The sequence below is a fragment of the Gouania willdenowi genome, chromosome 18 (assembly GCF_900634775.1).
Source record: "Gouania willdenowi chromosome 18, fGouWil2.1, whole genome shotgun sequence".
Classification (NCBI taxonomy): Eukaryota; Metazoa; Chordata; class Actinopteri; order Blenniiformes; family Gobiesocidae; genus Gouania; species Gouania willdenowi.
The window spans coordinates 9,979,676-10,005,347 of NC_041061.1; the positions used below are offsets into that span (position 1 = coordinate 9,979,676).

Sequence of the window (25,672 nt, forward strand, 5' to 3'; positions counted from 1 at the left end):
CATGGAGAGTGAGAAAGTGGGAGGTGAGTTTGTGGTGGGGGGGGGTGGTGGGGGCGACATTGAGGCCTCAGTGCTTTATTTTTCTTGAAAGCTCCCTGAAAACCGCAGACACATGGTACAGAATTCCCCTCACAGTAGGAGAGGGCGGGGGAAGGAAGGCTAAAGCGAGTGAACACCATGCTGTCTGTTACACACACACACACACACACACACACACACACACACACACGCTCTGCTTCACAAAAAGAGGCGGCACACAACCAAAGGAGGCTTTAAAGTTAAAAAAGTGGGCGGACGATGCCTCGACCTGTAGAAAGCTGGTTGATGAACATGGTTCCACCTTGAGGCTCCTCTCTCTGGGCCCTATGGGAAAGTGGAGGGCCCCTCTTTCCATGAGTATTGAGTGGTGTTAATCCAATGTACAATGTGCTGTGCTTTGACTGGCAGCTCCCTGTAGAAGAAAGAACCCCCCCCCCCCCCCCCCCACCACCACCACACCACCACTACCACCTCCTCCTCGCCCTGGGCCCCTTGGAGCATGTATATAGACGACTGTTATTTAGGTGGAGTTCTTAGACTGGGAAAAAGGTGAGGGGTCGGGTGCAGTGAATGGACCTATGGAGACCTGGGATCTGGATTTAGAGTGGACCCAGTGCCCCTGGAACTCAACGCCTGATTGGCTCATTGATAAGGGAGGGTGGAGGCCGACCAATGAGATGTATGGTTTTTTTTGTTTTTTTTTTAAATTATTATTAATTCCACGTTAGTCTCGCAATAGTGAAATTTGGTCATTGCATAAATATTCAGAAATACCAAAAATATGAGGAAAAACAAATAAAAACTATAGGGAAGCACCAATAACTGATATTCTGTATTTGGGGGTCCAGGGCAGCACGGTGGTAAAGTGCAGGGGTGTCAAACTCATTTTAATTCAGGGGCCAAACACGGAGCAGTTTGATATCAAGTTGACTGCAGATTTTATGTGGGAAAAAGAGTAATTTCAACATTATTGTGCCCTAGTTTACACTTCTATGTTTACTTAAAATACTAAATATGTAAGAAAATGGCAATATCCAATCAAGTAATAGATATCATCCCAACAGGATCTTCACTTTAAATTTCCTAGATTTGTTTTATGACCAATTTCTATTTAATTAAGGGAAATATGTAATAATTTAAGAAAAATTGAAGGTTTTCGTCAGAATTTTGAGTTTTTTCAACAGTCAAACATTAAAAATGACTGCAATCATGCCATTTAAGCACCGGCAAATATTGTTGAGTTTCATTTACACAATGATTGTTTTCTCTGTCATTTTTACCTTCTCCTGCGGGCTGAATTGGACGTTCTAAAGGGCTGGATTTGGCCCTCGGCCCATGAGTTCTACACATCTGGTGGTTAGCATACCCTGGGTCCTTTTTTTTAGTGGAGTTTGCATGTTCTCCCTGTGCTTTTCAAGGACTCTGGTCTCAGCCAACCAAAGGAAAAAAAAAAAAGTTAGGTTATTTGGAATCACCAGCAGACCCTTGTGACCCTAATTACTCATAGGAACATGCTGGTCAGACCATCAATTAATAAATGTATTTGAGGTCATATTTTTCTAAAGACAATTGTAGTTAATATTGCAATAATGACTGTGACGTAAAAAACATTCTGATTACTTTTAAAAAAGTGTAACAAATCTCAATTCTGCGGGTTGGTAATTTACTTTGTACAATGATTGTAGATTTGTGACTCTAAGCTGTAAACTGACTAAATTAGTCATATTCCGATCTTCCTCGAAGAATAAATACCTATATATGTATATATATATATATATATATATATATATATATATATATAAAATCTTGATGAAGAATATAATTTGTATGATTATCTGAAGGACTGAAAACTCTGCAGACATTTGCATACTATGACCTCTAGAGGGCGCTATTTTATTTACCACACCAATAAAATGAATGAAATAACTATAGCTGACAGCATACAATGAATAAAAATACCAAAATTAACTGTCCTACATATGCATTTTGACTATTCCATTGATTTATGAACTGTTTTATTGTGATTTGTCTGTTATAAATAGAAAATACTCATTTAAAGTAACAAATCCCAAAGCACAAATGGTATTATTCTGTTTTTCTTTTAAAGTTGTGTTAAAGGACGCTGACGTCAGGACAGAAAGTTCCAACATGTTAATGGGACAGTATGAACACAATGGAGTTATTCTGTCATCTAGTGGAGGATTTGTGAAGTTACAGTTACAAAAAAAAAATCACAATATCTAAGTTTGTCCTAAACCACAGCCTGTAGTAGTAAGAATATACAATTTGAGCCAAATTTTGCTTATTTTTACCCTTTTTTTGCAACTAAACTAAACTTGCCATATTTAAACTTATTTTCATCACTTTTTCTTGCCATGTTTTTGCTCCTTTTAATGTATTTTTGCTACATTACTCCCATTTCTGCCACTTCTCCATCAAATTTCAATGCCTTTCCTGCACATTTTTTTTCCACTTTCAAAACATTTTTCCCACCTAATGTGACATATGTCGATCCATTATTGTCACTTTTAACCTCTTTTCACCGTATTTCATGCCTATTTTTGCCAATTCATCTTCATTCACTATTGGTCATGGCCATTATTTGCCAGTTTAAACTAAACATTCCTACTTTTTCTGCCACTTTTAAGCCAATAGTGACACTTCTAACCACTTTTTCTGTCTATTTTGTACCACTCTAATTTACAACTTTTAACCAATTTCTGTGGTTTTTAAAATCCCATTTCACCGCATTTTCCACCATTTTTGATCACTTTTAACCTATTTTGATTCCAACTAAAATAAAGATTTACATCTTTAAGATGACTATATACTACGGCGCAAATAATAATAAACTATCTGGATAACAGTGGATATTATTCAGATCAATAAATAAATGTGGTTATCCCAGATTCATAGAATAATGGACCATCATTTTGCTGACTTTATGGATGTGCAGCAAAAATCTCTCCCCTTTATTCCCCCTTATAGATGGACCTGTCTCCACATGTGGGGGTCCCCAGTGTCTGGAACCTTTATTGTGGGGGTTGCGGGCTGAAAAGGTTGAGAACAACCGCTTTAAGACAAACAAGACGGCAGCACTAAATCTTGTTTTTTAGCCTGACAAAAATGGAATTATCTCTTCATAAGATTACTGCTGTCACTTACAAATGTTGTCTTTAATTTTGTTATAAATGGCTTTATTTACTGCTGATGGATTTTAGGACATGCAAGCAATCATAAAATAATTGTGCTTCAGCTTTAAATGTTATATGATCTGTATTCTCATGCGAGAAAAGCCTTTTGGATGATTTTTTTTATTACAGAGTGAGATCATGCGGAGATTAAAAGGCGCATCAGGTTTTCCCATCTCCAAACCATTGATTATTATCATCATACTGGAAATGTGTCTCACACAGAGGATGGAAACCATCTGTCGGCAAACAGACAAGTAATGGAAATGCAATTGATTCTTTAAAAACCCTAATCATATTCTCTCTTTTAGTTCCTCTCTGCACTCATCATGATATGTGGGCATTTTAAGTACCAATGAGCTGGAACTGAGCCTTAAAATCAACGTAAGACCTCAGTTTTCCACTCGTTTAAAGGTTTTCTTGTTAAAGCAGAAGGTCGGAGGTCACAGCTTGAGGGTGTCAATCAAAAATAATCTGTTGTAGTACCAGAAAAGATGGACTGCTTTGGAAAAATTCCCAATCTACCTGTAATCTGTAAAGCAGATGATGACCCATAGACCCTGTTAAAGTCACAACCAAAGGAATACCAACCTGATGTGGTCATGGGAAATACTGATCATGGGTGGATAATTAACTATAAAAAAAAAAAGAATAAACAGTAAACCATTCAAAAATATGAATGTTAACCTGTGGTTTACACTGCCACGCTCAGTCCAGATTAAATTACAGTTAACCCATCAAGATAAGCAGGTTTATAGTTGGGTTTGTCCTTATTTACATGTAATCTTCTCCTTTGAAAGGCTGACTGATGCATGAACCAACATAGTGTCAGAGTTTTTCATCATTGAACAAATGTCATATAAAACAATTATCATATAGAGTTTTAATATATTTGATTTAGAAAAGATTTCAGATTAACATTAGTTTCTAATAATAAGCAATATTTCACCTGTTCATGTGTTTAAGCTTGAAATATGTCAGGGTTTTTTCACCTTGTAGTGTAATCTTATTACGACAGCTACTGTATGCATATTTTATTATTAAAACATTGATTTTATTGCTTAGTTGTGACCATCACCAGCCTTCCTGAAGGAAAGGAAAACTTTATTAGAGGGCAGATATAAAGAGAGAGCAGTGTTCCACCTTGGTGAGGGGGAAAGGAACAGGGGAGAGGGAGTTAGGGTGGGACATTGGAAGGAGCGGGGAAAGTAAGTGGTCAACTATTTTGGTTGTGCTGAAATTGTATCAGTTTAAGATCAAACAGTCCCAGTGGTTAATCTATATTTTACTGTAAAGTAGTCCTACACTGGTTTACTATAATGAGCCATTTTCATATAAATCTGCACAGACTGCTTCGTGCAGTTTGTGTACATTTAGTATTACATAAGCTTACTAAATGGACAAAACCCACCTTTTATGTTGTTTTTGTGTTTTAAACAAAGGTGCCATTTATTCACATTTTTGCAAAAAATAAGCAAACTAGAAATTCTTAGATGCGGAAATAACAAAAGCGACACATTTTTTAAGACTTCTGTGAGAATACTTTTACACGTAGGTAAACAGAAGGTTGATGATGCTGTCAGGCTGAGTGCAAGTGAACACGATGCTAGTGAACTTAATGGTCAAGTTTTAACCCAAGATAATTTGCATGGTCTCCTCCATTGGCTCAGGGAGCCAATGGAGGAGACCAAACTCCCAGAGATTCAAACGCTAAACCAGTAAAAGCATCACTTCATTTTTTTTGTCTGCAGAAGAAGAAAAAAACCGGAAGCAGTTTCTTTTTTTTATTTGATTTATTCCAACATTTCAACATATTTCTACTGACTCAGTTACGTTCATTGACTTGATTCCTGCAGTAACTTCAGCTTTGCCGGGTTGTCTTTTGTCCACTGTCAGGGAGATTAAAGCTCCCACTTCCACTTTCCTCCTTATCAAAAAAAATCTGCAACAGTTTGGTTTCATCGACACCTTCTTTATTCTTTCTATGCTCCTTTTTCTCAGCAGGGATTACAACTTTGTGTTCTCCAGCATTTGGTTCAGGTCTTGAGTTTCTGTTGACGCTGTCGTCAGAGTTCAGGACCCAGTGATCGGCCCATGGCTGCTTGGCTTCAGCTGTCAGGGTTGGAAGATACTCCCCATTAGCTGATACGTTTGGTGTGTGGTTGATGGCTCTGGCAGCACTGAACGAAACACTTCCGAGGTTATCAGTGTAGGTGACGGGTTTGATCCTGGCCGGGTGCTTGGGCAGCTCTCCAGAGTTGTTCCCTTTTCCCTTGCTGTGCTTCCTCTTCACATGTTTGCTTCTCATACTGCTGCTAAAGGGCGTGTTCATCAGCGAGATTGCTTTACTTAAAATTTGTTTCTTTTCTGATGTTTTTGACTCTGGGGTTGGACTAGGTTTGATATCGAGGCCCAAGTTTGGTCTGAGTCGAGCTGAAGAGACGGTGAATCCTGTTGTTGGGTCTCCTTTCATGCGTTTGTGCCATATTTTTCTCCTATCATGATCAGTCGCGTTCTTATCTAACCAAAACTTCAGTTGATCATAGAAAGTATTGTTGTTCCTCTTGTCAGGTGTGACTCTGGCGGGACGTTTAGTGGTTCCCGAGGTCATGAAGAAAGGTTTCACTTTGTTTGGTTTTGTTTGGCTAGCTGTGCTTTTGGCCTCTTGGTCCCTTGTGCGATTGTCCCATCTGTGAACTCGGACGCTTCTCGGCTTCCAGATTTGCGGGATCTTTGCTGTCAAACCTTCGCTTGGGTCTGAAAGTGAAGTTTTGGCTTCTGGTCGAGGTGGAGTATCAGGTGCTTTTAAATTGAAAGTCTTAGAGTAGATTTGGAGATTAGTATCTTTGGAATTTCCTTCTACTGGTGGTTCATGCTCAGAAAGTATACGCTTGACACTTCTAAAACCAGAAGTGAAAATCCTGGGAATTTTAACAGTTTTGGTTTCGGTTACAAATGGGTTTAAATAACTATCTGAGTGTGTAATGACAGGTTGTGCTGGAGGTGTAGGGAGCGCCCCCCTCCAGTCAAAGCTGTACTTTGAAGGCACAGACGTGTGCACCATGTCTTTTTCATTCCCAAAGCCAAATAGTTGAGAGGAAGGCTTTACTTTGGAAAGGAAAGTAGATGGCTCTTTGACGGCTTCCCAAAGAGGATTATTAAAAGTTCTCAAGTCAAACAATCTTTTGCCGGATTGTCTTGCCTCATAATCATGCGGTGGCCTTCTTGTTGTGGTATTAGCTTGGCCTGATAGAGATTTCCCTCTTTTGGAGTCTAGTCTAGCCCATGAAGGTACAAGACGTGATGGGAAAATCCTTTTCTCACCACGCCCTGGGAGTCGTGATTGTGGTTTGACTGTAATCAGTTGATTGGTGGTGAAACCTTGTGGACCGCTCACAAATGCATTCCCCCTTTCTGGTTTAGTTGAGCTTCTTTGGTTCAGTTTTGCCGAGTTTAAGCCAAAACGTTGGGGAACTTGCGCACTAAAGGGGTTCTGCTTGTGTAGCAGTGTTTCATCATCGCTGACCCTATTCAAAGCCTCTTGTACATCACCGGTAATTGTAGCGAGTAAGGTGTGGGCGTCCTGGATTTGATATGACTTAACCTTTTTATTTTTAAGGGCGTCGCTGCCGCTCACTGAGCCTCGAGGCTTAAAGAAATCCCTGATAGAAGGCGCCACTCGTTTTGGATTTGGGTCTCGTTTAATGACCGAACTCACAAAGTTATTGGCAAGTGATGCCACGCGAGGAGTCGGATGATTGCTAACCTTGTGAAATTTGCTCGATTGGATACCGCCGGTTATCCATCTCGGTGCAAGATAATCGTTGGCTTTGTTATAAACACCTCTATTTCCTACTGGGGGCGACATCACAGCATTCCAATATCCACCAGTCTGGGAAGGAAAACCGGAAGACTTCTGAGCCGCATTATTCCCATTCACTCTCACTAGTGCCCCCTTGTGTCCGACTCCTCCAGTGTGAGATTTCGATCTTTGCTTAAATGGATAAGGAGCTTTTTTCTGAGTGTTTTTTCTGTGGACCTCAAATAAATCTCCATTTTGGGGATTTTTCTGAGAGTGGGTGTGGCCTATGTTTTTTGAAAGCCATTTCTCATACCGTTCCGTCTGCTGAGCTTGCCGCATGAACGCGTTGTTTACCGGTCTCTTCACATTTCCATTTCCATGACCTCTTTGAACTTTGTGCATCCCCAGACGATACTTGCCGTTGCGTGGGCTGTGGCGATTGAACCGAACGTTGCCCTTTACAAACCTCGGAGTGTTTTGTGGACGCTCAATTATTAACGGTGTCGGTCTGAAGCCTCCACGAGTCTCCGTTTTAATGCCTGTTTCAATTTGTCGTCCCGTTTTCGGCGCGTGCAGGCCAACAGGGGAGGGAGGGTGACTGTTGTATGGAGAAATCCATCGCCTCCGAAAAACCTGTCTCACACCTTTGTGCTTTTGAGCTGCCATTGGACGAGCTGGACGAAAAACACAAAATATGAAGAAACACTTTCTATTTAGAAACATTTTAAACGTAAAATTAAAAAAAAAAAAAAGCATATAAAAATTTGCAAATGCAATCAAAACAACATGTAATAGTTAAAGACAGTCAAGAAAAATCTGGTAATCAAAAAATAGACAGCAATGATGTTACTTTGTAGAGTTTATTTTTTCATATGGTTAAAATTGTGAAATGTTTAACCATAACTTGGCGATTAGAACCATGAATCCGCAGCAAACAAAATAAACTTTTAGGAATTTAAATCAAATTGCATACATAAATAAAGAGAATGGGAAGGAATTAACAGGGTAAACATTTTTTTTTTTAAATAATTTAAAAATGTAGTTAGTAATAAATGTCTACATTGTAAGGGGAAAATAAAAGAGTATTGAAAAAAACTAGGCAAATACCAAGAAAGGGAACGTTTAAGGACATTGGTTCTCAACCTTTTTATTATCATGAACCTTTTTTATATAATACAAACTTCTGTGGCCCCGGAAACTGTCTTTCTCTAAAATATTTATGTTTTTGATTATGTTTGTTAGACTGTGTTACAAATACAGAGCAGCCAGGATTACTGCACAAAGTGACTATTTTTCATTTTGCATTTTATTTGAACTTGATTTATATTTGAGAGTGAAAGCATAGAAAACAGTTGTTTGAGATTTCTGCCCCTTCCTGCACTGTATATCTATTTCTGTGATATCGTCACCATTGTTTTGTATATCATTGTATATTTGTATTATTTTATATATATTCTATTTATTCTACTGGTGTTTTTCTATTTCATTATTTTATACTATTATTATTTTATTCTATTTATTCTTTAAGGGCTTAACGGAGAAATTGGGGACGTTACTTCGGTATGTACAAGTTCATGCACATAATGTGAAATAAAGATCCTTGAATCATGTATTGTTTGTTTTTTAGATATATATATATATCAAATATTGAATAATTAAATACATTTTAAAAAATGTATAAATAAAAAAAAATATTTTAATCAACAATTTTTTATATTTTATTATTACTAGACATTTTTGGTGACTCCACATGGGGTCACGACCCAAAAATTAAAAAAAAATTAAAGAAAAACACAAGCTGTAAATAAGGGAAAAAAATAGGAAAAAGGTGCATTTAGATGCTTTGGAAAAATAAGGAGAAAGAGAGTGTAAATATAGTGTCCCAGGTGGAGAGTGTAGTTAAAGTAGCTATAGGCCACATTTCTCAGACAGCCAATAGGACATGCATTAGCTTACAGAAACAGCTGACACTGAGTGTGTATTCTGGTTGTGGTAAACAGTGCTTATAGGCTCACCTCTCGCAGCATCCGAACACATGATAAATGACATGACAGCTGAACAGATCAGTGCAAAGACAGCCAGTCTGCAGAGGGAAACACACACCGCACAGCATTGTTTCAAAGGAAAGGCCATGAGTCCATCGCCACCAGGCTTTAACAACATTATTATTGTTATTTACCTCGAGATTGGAAACTTGCTGAACATGGTTATAGCAGCAGTTTCCACCCAAGTTACTATGAAAGATTGTCAAAAGTGAGATCTTGCAATGGACGCAGCAGCAGTGTTTGTCAGTCTGTTGGGTTTGAGTCTGCTTTGATTGGACTCAATGCCTTTCAGCTGGACTCTGGGTCAGTGCCGTGGTGTGCTGGGTTTGCACTGGTTTCCTTTCCTTCATCCAAAACCCACGCCAGAAGCAACACAAAGCCTCAAAGTTGGTCTAACAACATCTTTATTTCAGAAGCAAAGTAGTCAAGAAGAAATACAGCATTATAAGAAATCTCTTTCAGGTAAGATCTCTTTGGTTTTCACAGCTTTAATCGTCACAGGTGCAACAATAGCTAACAAGCTTTAGTGAAGCTAAAAGTTCATTTAAAACCAGCAATGGCTCGTCTTCAGGTCTCCAGCATTTTATGTACATGGTTTCCAAGTCGTGAAACGCTCAAAACCAGTTGAACGACAGCAAGCTGAGATCCCTGAACTCGTCCTTAGGGAAATAAACTGTGGGAGGAAAAGACAATGTATTTATTACTTTGGAATATTCTTAAGATATTACTATGAGCAGTTTTAGGGGCTTCACAATCATGTTAATCTGTTAAGTTCAGTCCTCTTTGTACTTAAATAAAAGTGCAACAACAGGGAAACTGTAAATTGACCTAATTGATACAGCTGGCATTTTATTCTCAGGGGTGAGATTAATACAGGGCCAGTGTGAGGAACAGCCAAACTAAACCGAACCCCAATACTGACCTGATTCTAAGTTAATAAAGGCAACAAATAAGAAGGTGACTGGGCTTCTTTTTTTTTTTTTTTTTTTTTTAAATAAAATGTGTCAATCAAAATCTAAAATTGAATAAAACACTCTTTTGTGCTGCTTTGAATGCATAATGAAAGTTGTCACATTGACACAATCACAGTGGAAAGGTTGCAGGTTGGAAACCCATTCAAAGACAAATTTGTGATATCCTAATGAAGTTAAGTTTGTTCATTTATCACTGTCACCTGAAAGTTCTTACATTTTGCAATATTATCTTATGTTAATATGTATTTTTGTTTACAGTCAGCTCTTTACGGAAGAGGATTAGGGCCATTTGGGGGGGGGGGCAGGCTCCTCCCACGCAGAACACAGGTGGAGACAGGCAGTGTGTTTCTGAGTGGCTGGAAGGTTCCAGAGGAATGTACCAACCCCTCACTCAGAGAAAATCCAAAAATTCGGTCATCACTCGTTTTCTTCCTCCAGCCACTTTCCATGACTCACTCAGTTTTTATTTTATTTTATTTATTTATTTATTTTTTTCCACTGTTTATTTGTGTTTTTTTTTGTTGTTGTTTTTTCCAATACTTTTTTTTTTTTAATGCACTTTTTATTTTTTATTTTTTTTAATGAGCTGAGATATTACGATTTTTAAACGCAAGCCTAAAAACCTATTCACTCAGCCTGGCTTTTATGTAGTGCTTTATCATTTTTATGGTTATTAACTTCATGTTTTTATGTTTTATATTTTTTTAAAAATATCTGCTCTTTCATTATCTCTGATCCTCTTATTTAATTTATTTTATTTATTTTTTATTTTTTGACAAAAGCATTTTAACTTTTGTCAAACACGTTAGCAAAATTCTGTGAGACACTGGTCTACAATTGATTTATTTTTTCATACCTACATCTCCTCTGATCTTTCTCCAAACTTTCCTCCAAGTCCTCCGGAGTCTTCCTCCTGACACGACCTCCTCTTCCTCTTCCTCCTCCTCCTCCTCCGTTAGCCCCTCCGCTAACAGCCGCTCCATCAGCCGCTCACTGACCCGCAGCTCGGCTCCGACCCTCCGCCCGGTGACGGTGGTGGTGACCCGGCACAGCGGACACACGATCAGCCGGTATCCCTCCGCGCCCCGTGGCGAGAGTCGGGACAGAGTCTGAAGGCATTTCTCACAGAAGGCGTGTTTACACTGAAGGTCCCGGGGACACCGGGGACCAGGGTTATAGGTCCGGTAACAGATCCTGCACTCCAGCTCAGAGTCCATGTCCATGTCCATGCTGCTGGGAATGGGTGTGATGGAGAACAGCTCAGCTTTAAATACACACACACACACGCACACGCAGACACAGACACAGGAGGAGGAACTACAGACATAAAACTCTGACTCATTCACACCTACACAAACACACACACACACACACACTGGGGGATCCCAGTGTGTGACTCATGACACAATCCAACTACATGATTTCTATCACTACTATATGGTTGTTATTATTATGATCATAATTCCACAACTATCATTGATATACCAATGATTATCTATCTATCGCTGCTGGAGATAAAAAAATGTTTCATCAGATAAAGATAAATTTAATTCAATTCAACTTTATTTATAGAGCGCAGAATACAACAAAGTCATCTCAAAGCGCTTAACAATATAACATTCATAGTAAGAAAGAAATTATCCAACAAGATCCACATGAACAAGCATTTAGCGACAGTGGGAAGAAAAAACTCCCGTAATTAGATTTAGATGCATTTAACGACAAAAAGAGGTTAAATATCTCCGTTGATTCTTCACGTTTGAAAGTTCTGAAAACATTTTAAATGAGAAAGTGACCAAGTAGAATATCAACATGTGGTCATTTGATCCATAAAGTTCAGAGACTTTCCGGAGACCCTCCATTGTGCTACTGACAAAACTTCCGGATAACTTCAAAACAAGAGTCCTATTTACAAAAAACAAATGGAAGACAAGAATAGATGCTTTTGTTTTGAAAAGGGGATTTTTGACTTTGAGCTTGGAGCAGGTCCCAGGACAATTTTACATCCCGCACGCAATGCATCATGGGGCTGTTGAGTATGACTAGTGTGCCCACTGTGCATACTTAAAAAATATCCCGATATAGTATACATCCAGGTATTTCTCGCATACTCAATCCTTTCAAACTATCTAATGCTTGTAATCGGAGGGTTGCCGGTTCAAGCCTCACCTGGGCCGTCACTGTGGGATGTTGAGCAAGTCCCTTAACCCCGAACTGCTCCCCAGGCGCCGCAAAATGGCTGCCGACTGCTCCTCAGGGATGGGTTAAATGCAGAGGACGAATTCCATTAATGTACTAACATTACATGGCCAATTAAAGGCGAAAGCCCCGATTTAATCTTAATCTTAATGTGAACACACCGCATACTCCTTTTGGCGTCAGACTTAGCATGAGTAGTACGTTAGTGGGATATTTTGGACTCATATTTATAAATCAAAGATCATTTGCTAAAAAACAAGATGTAAAAGATTTAAACTGCTGCTTCAAAGTGTGTTTTGATCTCCAATTTAAATACTGTACTTGGTTTATCGTCATTGTTGGAAAGGTTTTGCGCGTTGCATTGTGGGATGTTGAGTCCCGTAGACGGATACATTTAAAGAGTTTTTCATTCCTTTCTTACTGTGATTTCTTGTGTTTCGTCACCGGACGAGGAGGACAGTGTTGGGCTTGACACCTTTTTTGTTCTCCCGGTATTTCCAGTGATATCTCCAAACTTTGCAAGACATGAATTTTCGGCCGGATTCTGATTTTTTTTTTCCATGTCAACACTCGTTGTCGTTTTGCCAAACCTTTCGACACCAGAAATGTGTTGGAAAGTCACTCTGGCAGAGTTTTTTTTATGGGGAAAACACAAGAAATCACGGTAGGAAGGAAGTAAAAACACTTCAATGCGTCCATCTAGGGGACTACACATCCCACAATGCAATGCGTAAAACTTTTCCGACAATGTCGATATAAAGTGTTTACAGTGGAGATCAGAACAAACTTTCGAGCAGCAATTTAAACAGTTCACGTCTTTTTTTTTTGAGCAAATGGCCAATAAACTAGATTTACGTGTCCTTGTGTGACCCGAACATTCCAAGAGACACAGAATGTACCTTTTTAATAGTTTTCACTTCCATATCTGCTTTCTTGGAACACTGCTTGGTTATTCATTCTTACACGACCTACTTTTTTGTGAACACTTTGAAACATCCAAAGTCCAGATCAAAGATTCCATATTTGGGACAGTTCCTTCAAATCAGTGTTTCCCAACCAGGGGTACTCGAACCCCTAGGGGTACGTGAGCAGATTACACGGGGGTACGTGGAAAAATTAAGAATTTATTTGCAAGATAATAAAAAAAAAATTCTCAGTCATTTCACAAGTCCGTCAATAAAATGGTACGTTTGCACAATGACTTGTTTTTAAAGTTTAAATACATATTCAAAGAAGCTCCTTTTGTGGTAAATGTCATAAAGCTTATATATAGCACCGACAGGTTCATTTATTGTATTTATTATTTATATTACTTATTTTATTTTTTTTTCTAATTTCAACTTTATTTTTCTTTAATAACAGTAAAATCATAATATATCAGTATTAATAATACAGTATTAATAATACAAACGTTTACTGTAACATTATTTCTTATATTTATCATTTTTATTGCCTTGAAGGCAACATAATTGTATGTTTAATTTGAGTGAAATAAGAAGATAACTATCTCCTGGTCAGACACACTGATAGCAATCACCAAGGTCTCTGCATGAGGAGGCTCCGCTCTGTTATGACTAGTGCTAGCAGCCGCATGCGTAACAGTGGCCACGGATACATGATGTTTTTTTTAATTCGGAATTATCTATTCCGAATTAAATCATTCGGAATTAAAGTGTTCCGCTTCGTGTTTGCATGGAAATGGTAATTCCCGAACGGGGTTCACATGGAAAACTTGTTTATTCGGCTTTAGATGATTCCGCTTTAGGTCTGCGGGTTGGGAAGGCTCTGATTGGACAGGGTGAGAACGTGACGTATCACGTCTATTTTCACCTTTATTTTGATTGTAGTTTTCCGAAGGAGATAGGAAGTAATCACCGGTAAAGAAGCCGTAAGGCTCTGGAAAACAGTCACTAGGAATAAATAGTTGCTCTCTAGTAAAGACAGTAGCTCTAATAACAAATACAATTATAAACTTAGTGAGATTACAGCCTGTACATGCAGTACGGGGACGCATTTACTCCCCCTCCGGGTCCTAGTGCCTGCCCTCCGGATAGCCTGTTCCGTTTAACAAGATCCGTGTGTGTTTGATAAGTCCGTGTGAAAGTCTGCATGTTTATGCTTCCGTCCATCCACTCTTTTCATTATATCCATGTCTTTTCAGGCTCTTATTGAATAGTCTAGGCTGCAGTCTGGGCATCTTGGGTTATGTCGTCACCCGCGCGTCATCTCCGCAAGTCGCGCAAGCGCAGAACGACAAGAATGAATTTAAAGTGGAATTAGGCAAGTGAAGTGTTTACAAGAAATAAGAATTGTCTAATTCGGAATTAAAAACGGAATAAACCAGCCACCTAATTCGGAATTAAATTCAATTCGGAATTAAATCTAATTCGGAATTCCGCTGTATTCCGCTTTAAAGAGGAATTAAAGCCCCCATGTAAACGTGGCCACTGACTGAGAACACTAAGCAGCAGCAGATTCACTGAGGCACACACACCCTTTACCCAAATAAATCCTGTGTTTGCATCTGACCAGCAACCCTAAAGCTCTACTCCGTGCCATTCATCAAAACAGTCTCAACAATAACAATATCAAAATCAGACACATCTCTTCTGTGTGTCTCCTCTTTTTTTTTTCTCCCTCTGTGTATAACCAACGGCACAATCAGGTTCTGCTGGTGGTTTTTCCTGTTTTTTCTTTACCGTCGACTCGTCTCCCAAACGTACTCAATAACTGCTGTTTTCCTTTCTCCCCGTTTAACTTTAAACATGTTTTCTCAACGACTTGACATGACGAGAGACAAATGGGGAAAAAAAACTCTCTGAATGCTTCTAAAATGTAATTTTTGTTTACAATTTAGAGGAAAAAAGTGCCTAAGTGTAAAAATAAACACTTCCCCCTTATTGAGGCTTTAATCCTTTTTCAGATCATTTTTTTTTTCAATTCTGTTTTGAAAAGCACCAACTGACATAACATAATGTACATATAGGATCGCAACATTTTAATGCAAAGGTGACAAACAGTCAGAAAAGCAGTCAAACATCAGTTTGGTAGCGTAGATACTGCTTCCAAACTAAAGGAAATGCATAGATTGAGGGATTTTGATCAATACAATAAATAGAATCAGTCAGTAAAACAGTATTTTTCTGTGTGTGATTAATGTGTTTATCTTTATTTGGTTTTTATTAAAAAAAAACATCCGCTTCCTCCTCCGACTACACGTCACTGATGACAGTTTGTGTAAATTTGTAGCGTGCAGATTTAGGATGGATTAAGGGTGGGATGATTTAAGCATGACTCATTCCCAACAGCTGTGTCCAAACGTGTTTTCTGTTAAATACAGAGAAGGAAGATACGTGGGTGTTGATCGTCACTGGGATTACTTTTTCATTTATTTTCTATGTGTTTTTCAGAAACTCAGAATCGACATCTTATTAAAAACATCATATGTGGAGGGTTTGGCTTTGTGCTATAGATATTTGCTTTTCTCGATCAGGTGTGCTCAACCATGGGGTCTGGACCCCATTTGAGGTCGCGAGACACTGGGAAGGGGGTCGCCAGATAGCTTCGAGAAACTAAGAATATTTTCTTGAACAATTTCAGCCCATTTTTGCTTATTTTTACCATTTTTTGCGACTACGCCTTTTTCTTGCCATATTTTTGCATTTTTTTTGGCATTTTTTGCTACATTACTCCCATTTCTGCCACTTCTCCATCAAATTTCAATTTCTTTACTGCACATTATCGACACTTATAAACCCTTTCCACCACTTTTTTCAGATAATGTCACATGTTCAATTCAATTTAACTATACTTATATAGCGCTAATTACAACAAGTTATCTCAAAGCGCATATGTTGACCCATTATTGTCCCTTTTAACCTCTTTTCCCCATATTGCATGCTTATTTTTTGGCAATTTAACCACATTCAAGATTTGTCATGCCCATTATTTTCCAGTATGGTAATTGTTCATACTTATTAAATTACATTACCCCTCCCCCTTCTGACACTTTTAAGCCAATATTGACACTTTGAACCCTTTTTACCACTTTTTCTTTCCTTTTTTTGCCACTCTAATTTGCAACTTTTAACCAATTTTTGTTTGTTCTTTTGTTTTTGTTTTGTTTTTAATCCCATTTCCACCGTTTTTGAAAACTTTTAACCCATTTTATTTCTGATTAAAACAAGGATTTACATCTTTAAGATGACTATATACTATGGTCCAAATAATACTAAACCTCCCGAATAACAGTGGATATTATTCAGATAAATAAATAAATGTGGTTATCACAGATTCATAGAACAATAGACTCCTTTTAATGCATTTTTGCTACATTATTCCCATTTCTGCAACTTCTCCATCAAATTTCAAAGCTTTTTTCCACTTTCAAGACATTTTCGGCACTTATAAACCCTTTCCACCACTTTTCCCACTTAAATATGTTGACCCATTGTCACTTTTAACTTCTTTTCACCATATTCCATGCTTATTTTAGCAAACTTAACCAAATTCATGATTTGTTAAGCCCATTATATGCCAGTTACTTACTTTTCCCCCATTTCTGCCACTTTTAAGCCATTATTGAGACTTTTGAACCCTTTATTACTACTTTTCCTGTCCATTTTTGGCCAATCTAATTTACAACTTTTAAAATCCGCATTTCACCACTGTTTCCACCATTTTTAGTCACATTGAAGGATCTACAGATGACTATATACTGTGTAAGTTTTAGAACCGTACTAGATCACTAGTTACACCATCGTTTGTCAAACAGCAAAACAGAATTAATGCTCTTTATATGGACTGTGGAATTCTAAAAAAAAAAAAAAAAAGATGAATTCTGTTTGTTTTGGGGTTCTCATTTGTGCCTATTGGTATATTTAATGAATGAATAACACAAATCCAATGGAAATCCATCTGGTGACACTCCACCTTAACACCAAGGTGTGACTCAATCACAGTCAATAATTCTGCCATGGTTACCTTTTATGTCCCCCAAGGGTTTTATTACAGAGAAACCTAACAGTTGCATCACATGGGACTAAATGTGGAAAAGAGGGCAGGTCAAAACCAGGTGAGCAAAGACAACAGGTTGATCATGAACCACTTTTAGATACAGCGGCAGTAAATGTGTGCTAGATGTGTAGCGGTAGGGAGGGCCCTGCACCAGCATGAGGTAACCTGTGCTTCGATGTGTTCCAAGGAAAACAAGGTGAGGCCTGATCAAAGGACCAGTATAGCCGGTAAGTGTCACTTATCTACTTTTCATACAAATGAGCTGCCAGGTTTCATATTTAGAATTGCACTGTTTTTTCTTTCATTTTCTTTTGTTGCGGTTCATTCTTTCTATTGATTTCCTCAGAATTTATTGATGTAAAGCACGTGTCAAACTCAATGCCCGGGGGCCAAATCCGGCCCTTTAGAGCATCAAATTTGGCCCGCAGGATAAAGTCGAAATGACATAAAACATAAATTGTGTAAAATTACCCAGTAAGTCAGTTGTAAAGGTCTCAGCCCTTCCAAATACATACATTCAATTTTTTTTTTTTTTTATTTATTCAGTTTATTTCCGACATGGTTACATTCACTTTTTTTTTTTTTTTTTCTTCTTTTTTTTTACATTTTTTTTTTTTTTTTTGTACATGCCGAAAAAGGAGACGAGAGAAGCAGTTTGAATATCAATGAATATCAACAATACTTGCCAAGGTGTATCAGTTTTCCCACACTTTTATAACATGATGGCAGTAATTTTTAATTTTTTTTTTATTTTTATTGCAAACTGTTGAAAAAAATATCCTGTAATTTCATTAAAATGATTCCACAATTTTTTTTACCCAAATTGAGTAAAAATTGCACACAAACTCAAGAAAATTTAAAGATTGAATGTGATCTGTAACTTCCATTACTTTATATATATTCATAGGGCAGAATATTGTTGAAATTGCTCATTTTCCTGCCAAAAATTTGCAGCCCACTTAAGATCAAACTGGTCCTTATTTGGCCCTTGAACTAAAATATGTTTGACACCCCTGATTTAAAGCATTAGGGTTGTTTGTTGCTATGCACCAATGCTAAGGTGCGTCTCCCACCAGGCAACAGTCCCATCCAACCAACAGCACTTAAGGAGCGTCATTAGGGTAAACAACAAAGTAACACCTAGGGATGTGCTTCACAAAAACACAGCACAGGCGTTACCATTTAAAACGATCAGTATTTCAGATATATTTAGCATCTTTGTCCCATTTGTTTATTACATCCTTGGTGGAGGTAATATTTTTACTGGCTTTTATTTAGTATTTGTGTCAAAAGTACTAAATGGACAAATTTTAACCAAACATTGACCTTATGCCAGGGGTGTCAAACTTATTTTAGTTCAGGGGCCAAACACGGACCAGTTTGATCTCCATGGGGCCACATATTGTTGGTGCCCTAGTTTGCACTTCCACTAATAAACTACATATAAACTATGAAAGGCACCAACAATATCCAAGCAATAATTGACATATCAGTCCCTGCAGGATCTTTACTTTCAATTTCTTTGATTTTGTAACCAAGATTTATTTAATTTTGAAAAAAATTTAGGAACAACTTGAGAAAAATTGTAGGGTTTTTACAAAAAGTAATTTTCAGGTTAGACAGTAGCAGTATTTTACTTTTTATTGAGTTGGAAAAACTGAAAACTTTGAGTTGACTTGCCTTCATCTCAAGTTGGATTAATGCAAAACATTAATTTCATTATCAAGTCCATGGCAAATAAATCAATTGTGGTAATTACTTATTAACTTAATTTCAAAGCATTTCACTCGTTTAGGTGTTATCAAATGAAACATTTCAATAAAGTTGGTCCAACTATGGTATTTTCTTTTTCAGTGTAAGTATGGAAACAGTTTTCTTGTTTTAAAAGCAACTTGTACAGTACCTGTCAGAAGTATGTATTCATATAGTGGGAGGAGCTTGAGTAGAGTTGTCAATTATGGCCAAAGGAGAATGTGTTAAAAGGTTGGATGTACAAAGAGGTGTACATACGCTGTAGTGTTATAAAGGGGTTTAGTTGTGGGTGCAAAGTGAAACAGCGCGTGTGATTTCCCTGGTTTAATTATATGGGACATGTACATGATAAATGTGTTGTTGTCTTTACTCATTTTTATATATTTTTTTGTTTGGTGTATTTTTCTGCAATGGATGTTTTTTGGTTTAATTATGTGTATTTTTCTATCTTTCAATTGTGTTTTTGTGCATTTTTTTGTATGATTATTGTTTTTTGTTGCCATTGCAGTGTGATTCTCGAGTCAATTTGTGTAATTTTCTGTATAAATATTTAGTTTTGTGTATTTGGACTCATTTTCATATTTTTGTGTATTTTTTGAATATCTGTTTTTTGGAGTCATTTTGTGTGTTTTTGGAGCCTTTTTTGTATATTTGAGTGCATTTTCGTTGTCATTTTGTGTAGTTTTTGTATAAATATTTAGTTTTGTGTATTTTGACTCATTTTCATATTGTGTTTTTCTGTATGGTATGTTTTTTGGAGTCATTTTGTATGTTTTTGGAGCCTTTTTGTATATTTGAGTGAGATTTCTGTTCTCATTTTGTTCACCTTTTGTATAAATATGGTTTAGTTTTTTTGTTTTATTTTACTCATTTAGTATATTTTTATTATAAGGTGTGTGCGTGTGTGCGTGAGACTTGCCATCTGTCCTCCTGGTTGCTGTGTGGGACCCTCTCCATCTCCTCCGTGGGTTCTCTCACACACACACACACACGCTTTCAGGTCGAACAGACACACACACGCACGCAGAACTTCCTTGCTTTTATAGAGAGATGGGACATGCGCATGACAAATGGATAAATAAGTTTGCACAAATGTTACTTGACTTAAGCAAATGGATAATAAAAGTCATCCCTTGTCCTTAGACTCTCCTCAAAAACTCCAGGTTGAAAATGTATTACACACAAACATGTCATGTGCATCGAAGGTGCAGCATTAGGTTATAAATAAATAAATATCAGCGTTTGTAAAGCTGTGTTTGCGGTCTAACCTGCGTCAAAATCAAATTACAATAAATGTTTTTACAACACCAATAAGTCCAAAACAATGGATGCACACACTCTTGCTTTTATAGAGAGATACAGTATCTGATGTGGAGCAAACAGCTAGTTTCTCTTTCTTCGTCATCACACACACTTCCTCTTCCTGCTCTGTCCCTAAATCCTCTCATGGTGATTTCCGTTGGATTCTGTCCAACAACCACAATCTCAACAGATCTGTTAATGTGCGTGACTCTGGGGTGTGTTATACGCTCGTTTTGGGAATTACTCCAAGACCTTCCTGCCTTTCAATCCTGTGGGAGATTTATTACAAAGCAATGAGGTCATACCCTCTACCTAAATAAAAAGCCAAACCCCACTCGTATAGGAAGACTCAACATTAAAAACAGGGAACACATCATTTGATTTTATTGTGGATATTTATCTTAGTTTTAATTAAAAAAAAAAAAAAAAAAACATTGTTTACTGTGAGTGATGACGTGCGTGACGTGAGCCTCTAACAGAGTTAATAGACAGTTAAATATATGTTTCTACATTGTAATTATAAAAAAAAAAAAGTGTTGATAGCTGATGGGTTTTCTCTACACTTCATGAAATGCACAAAAAGATCATGTTATTGTCTTTTTCTTCTTTTTGAGCAAAGACCAGACTGTGAAACTGGTCCCATAGACCAGTGATTCCCACATTTCAGGGGGTACTCCGAAACATTTAGCAATTCATTTCAAAATAATAGGGAAGCGTTCCTAGTTCCTTTTTAGACTATTTTTGGACACATTTAGCACAAAAGAACAGCACCATTGCTCAATAGAAAACTGTATTTTATTGTATTTTATTTTACTGTCGAGGCCATTTAATCACACTTCAGAATAGATTTGCGTCGTTCCATGTCATTTCAAACATTCAGTCATGTTTGAGCCTGGAACTGGCTGTAAAAGCTCACAACGCAACACAAAATGAAGAACACCCATAACACAACAAATGCCACACAAAACAAAAGCGCACACAAATACAATTAAACACACAACACAAAAGCATTCTGGTAAAATCCATGAAGAAGAGTGAAGAAAGATCAGGCCCTGACACTAACGTCAACGTCACTCTTCTTCGTGGATTTTTGTAATGTACCATCGTTATTGAAGGCGACCGTGGCTCAGGTGGTAGATCGAGAGATGGGGGTTCCAATTTTGAGGAGGTGGCATATTCCACCACATAGGATGTATAGCAGATCTTCTTGTGTATTCTGAGAAAGTAGGGGGCGCTCTTGTATTAATATTAGTAATAGACCGATACATTAGTCGGCCGATTTTTGCGTTTTTTACGTATGCGAGGACTGCTGCGTTCACCGATCTTATTATTTAGAGAGAAATATTTTTTACTCGTTCTTGTTCTACATCATCTGTTTTCAGTATTTGTTAAATATATTTGGTGTCATTCTACCTCACCTTTGTTCATTTCAATAAATGTTCCTTTTTTTAAAAAATTGCACCATTTTTATCATCATTGTGTAATTTTTATGATATAAATTGACGGAGCAAAAGTAGTATCGGCTACAAGTATCGGCTCAAGAAAACTGGCAGTCCGTATCGGTCATCGGCTAAGGCTGATGGAAAAAAATCGGTTGTCTATCCCTAATTAATAAACCAAATTTCAGTTTCCTATGTGATGTAGTTCCTGAGATATTAGAAGCTGAAAATAGATAGATAGATTGTCCATATCTCAAATATTATAATCTGATCAAACTAAAAATGTACAGCGTGGCCAATTGAATTATGAGGAAACAATTGGTAAAAATATCAGAATTTTTAGACCGAAGTGCGTGGGATGACCTGAAAATTTGTTGAAATGACATTGAATGACCCTGAGATGACTGACGGATGAATTGGAAGATGTTCCTAACAGAACTGATACTAAGTTGTTTTCTTCTTTTGGATTTTTCAGGAAACTGGAAAAACTAAGCTCCACCTTTTCATTGGCTTCATCAGATATTCCACTTTATGATTGGAGACATGGAGCCTGCTCCACAGTGGGGTCCCCCTGTCCCTGTACCTGACCTCAGCACAGTGGAGCCCACGGACGTGCAGGAGTGTCCAGTCTGCTACCAAGAGTACAACCCGTACAACAAGTGTCCACGCATACTGGAGTGCCTGCATGTGTTCTGTAGCGAGTGTCTCCAGAGGATCCAGCTGTGTCCCTTTGACCCCGCTGACCCCCACAGCCCTGAAGCCATCCCCTGTCCTCTCTGCAGACACCTAACCCTGCTGGAGAACGGGGACCCCCTCACCTTACCCTGCAACTCTCTCATCCTGGCCCGGCTACCCCCCTCTGCCTTTCGACTGCCTGTAACCATGGTGACCCGCCTGGCCACCGTCACCCAAAGGGTGTTTGTGTCCCTGGACGACGACAGCAGAGAGACGAGCTTCATCATCCTGCCCAGCGTGAGCCTGAGGGTGCAGCAGAAGATGCACCGGACAGGCCCTATGGCCCGGCCCCCGGCCTGGTGGGCGAGGAGGAGGTGATTGCACCAGAACAAGAGGACGGTCCACTGCGTGCAGCTCTCGCTGTCATTTTCTGGGTCCTGTTTGTCATCACGTGTGTGGTTGCGGGTGGTGTTTGGGCCACATTTTTTTAAAGGACATCTTTGATGGAAAACTCAATTTATCTAAGGCCAGGGGTGGACTGGGACAAACATACAGCCCAAATATCAGTGGATGCCATGTAGAAGTCGTTATTAAGTCAGTCGTGCTCAACAAGTGGTTCTTTATGTCTTCATTTTAATTTTTATCTCCCCAGAAAACCTTATAAGGTGACATTTTTACCCCCTGTTTACCTTCTTCCTTTGGCCATTTTGCAACTTCCTTGGTCCCATTTTCAAGAAGTTCTGACCTTTTCTTTTTAGATTTTAGCTACATTTTGCCAATAAAAATAATTTTTTCCTATTTTTTTTGTCAATTTTTGTAAGTTCTTTTTGACACTTTTATCCACATTTTGTCCTTTCTTTAGTTATTTTTGGGCTACTTTTCATCCAAATAATGTATAAATACCAATAAATATCACGTTTCCTTTTAACCCTACATTTTGCCTCTTTTTGTTCCACATTTTTGCCCTTTTTCACTATTTTTTTGCCACATTTTGTCTATTTAAGCTACCCTTTGCCATTTTAGACCACCTGGTGACTTTTTATTTTCCTATTTTTTGGCCACTCGTGACGACTCACACTTTTTTTCTTGCCATATCTTTGCCACTTCTGGACCATTTTGGCCACCTGTTAACATGTCATCCTCCACTTGCTCGGCAAAAAAAAGATTTTATTATTTGCAGGAAAACAACAATTTCAATATTATTGTGCCATAGTTTTCACTTCTACGTATACATAATATACAAAATATGTAAGAAACCGAGCATATCAAGTAATAAGTGACAGATATCAGCCATAACAGGATCTTCACTTTAAATTTCCTACATTTTGTGTCCAATTTTGGGAAATTTTATGCCATCATTTGAGGGAAATTGAAGAATTTTGAAAGAATTTTGACTTTTTTTTTTTTTTTTTTATCAGTTTAACATTAAAAATGATTGCAATCATGAGATAAAAGCAGTGTAAAAAGCCCCTACAAATATTGTTCAGTATTCTTGTTTTCTCTTTCATTTTCTTCTGCAAAACCAATTGGATGCTCCAAAGGGCCGGATTTGGTCCCCGGGCCATGAGTTTGACACGTCATGTAGTGTGTTCACATCAGATAGTATGAAAAGATTGAGTATGCGAGGATGTATACTATATCGGGACATTTTTGAAGTATGCACGGTGGGCACACTAGTCATACTCAACCGCCCCACGATGCATTGTGAGCGGAATGTAAAATCGTCCTGGGACCTGCTTCAAGCTAAAAATCAAACATCCTCTTTTCAAAATAAAAGCATCTCTTCTTGTCTTCCATTAGTTTTTTGTTTTTTTCTTTTGTAAATTGGGCTCTTGTTTTGAAGTAAACGGGAATTTTTTCCCACAATAGTGGGTCTCCGAAAATAACCAAAATGACGGCGCGTGACTGACATGTTGATATGCTACCTCACATGTTTCAAACTCAATGCCTGGGGGCCAAATCTGGCCCTTGGGGAGCGTCCAATTCGGCCTGCAAGAGAAAGAAAAAATTACAGAAAAAACCTAAATCATTGTGTAACTATAACTCAATAATGTTTGCAGGTGCTCACAGTTTTCCCAGTGCTTATATCACATGAGTGCAGTCATTTTAAATGTTAAACTGTTGGGAAAAAAACTCAAATTTTTACAGAGATATTTAGTCTCAGTGTGCTTCAGGTTTTTGTCGTTGTAGGTTTGAAATGTGATTCCATCTGAGTTGTTTTTAAGCTCTGTTTAACCTTTGATGACGTCAGATGTTTGTGTTTGCTGTTATTCAGAATTGAATCCTACTTGTGTTGCTGCTTCTAGTGATAGTAGACATAGTATAGCAGCTCTCTCTAGTGGTGTAACTGGAAACCAACAAATTATACTTCTGGCAGCCTATTCAGTCAACTTGAGCAGAGATGGGAACTTTAATCACAGCGGGGGGGGGGGGGGGGGGGGGGGGGGGGTACACACACTGTGTTGTTCATCTCAGATTTTATAATGATGTCCAATCTGAGCATTTTTCTGAATTTTTGTTATCCTTTTGTTTGTTTTTGGAGTCATTCTGTGTATTTATGCTGTTTTGTGCTGTCAGTTTTGTGTACTGTATTGTTATTTTTGTATATATTTTACTATTATTTTTATGTATATTTGTATTTTACTATTATTTTTGTGTATATTTTACCATTATTTTTAATGTATATTTTACTATTATTGTGTTATTTATGTTGTTTTGTCTTCTCGTTTTTTTTGTACTTTTTGTATAAATTGTTATTTTTGTGTATACTTTGCTATTATTTTTGTGTATATTTTACTATTATTTTGTGTATATTTTACTATTAATGTGTATTTGTGTTGTAATTTTTTTGTACTTTTTTGTATAAATTGTTATTTCTGTATACATTTTACTATTATTTTTGTGTATATTTTGCCATCATTTCTATACATATATTACCATCATTTTTAATGTATATTTTACTATTATTTTGTGTGTCTTTTATGATTATTGTTTGAGTATTTATGTTGTTTTGTGTTGTCATTTTTTGTACTTTTTGCATAAAATGTTATTTTTGTGTATACTTCACGATTATATTTGTGTATATTTAACCATATATATATAACCATTATTTTTAGTGTATATTTTACTATTATTTTAGTGTATTTGAGTATTTTTGTTGTCGTTTTATGTGGGTTTTTTTTAAGTCATTCTCTGTATTTATTATTTTGTGTTATGTGTCATACTTGTGTTTGTTTTG

General features: G+C 37.5%; 3 protein-coding genes across 4 annotated transcripts; 1 reads left to right on the forward strand and 2 right to left on the reverse strand.

Annotated features, from left to right (window-relative positions):
* Positions 1-5,091: 5,091 nt before the first annotated feature.
* LOC114480816 (uncharacterized) lies at positions 5,092-9,324 on the reverse strand. The gene is made up of 4 exons (XM_028475239.1): positions 9,212-9,324; positions 9,048-9,115; positions 6,783-7,706; positions 5,092-5,663 (listed from the first exon to the last, which is right to left on the reverse strand). Exons 1-4 carry the CDS (start codon positions 9,235-9,237, stop codon positions 5,092-5,094), a joined length of 1,590 nt encoding a protein of 529 aa, XP_028331040.1. The 5' UTR covers positions 9,238-9,324.
* Positions 9,325-9,464: 140 nt separating this feature from the next.
* LOC114480716 (RING finger protein 223) lies at positions 9,465-11,336 on the reverse strand. 2 transcript variants are annotated; one of them, XM_028475107.1, is made up of 2 exons: positions 10,912-11,336; positions 9,465-9,750 (listed from the first exon to the last, which is right to left on the reverse strand). In XM_028475107.1, the coding sequence occupies exons 1-2, from the start codon at positions 11,278-11,280 to the stop codon at positions 9,661-9,663; spliced, it is 459 nt and encodes a 152-aa protein (XP_028330908.1). In that variant the 5' UTR covers positions 11,281-11,336; the 3' UTR covers positions 9,465-9,660. The 2 variants fall into 2 exon arrangements, with proteins under 2 accessions (XP_028330908.1, XP_028330909.1); XM_028475108.1 differs by having other exon boundaries at positions 10,908-11,336.
* A 6,070-nt stretch (positions 11,337-17,406) lies between these two features.
* Positions 17,407-22,938, forward strand: LOC114480817 (E3 ubiquitin-protein ligase RNF182). The gene is given in 4 exon segments (XM_074783838.1): positions 17,407-17,493; positions 22,235-22,755; positions 22,758-22,898; positions 22,900-22,938. Coding segments are annotated over 3 exon segments (645 nt in total). The 5' UTR covers positions 17,407-17,493; positions 22,235-22,290.
* The last annotated feature ends 2,734 nt before the right edge of the window (positions 22,939-25,672 follow it).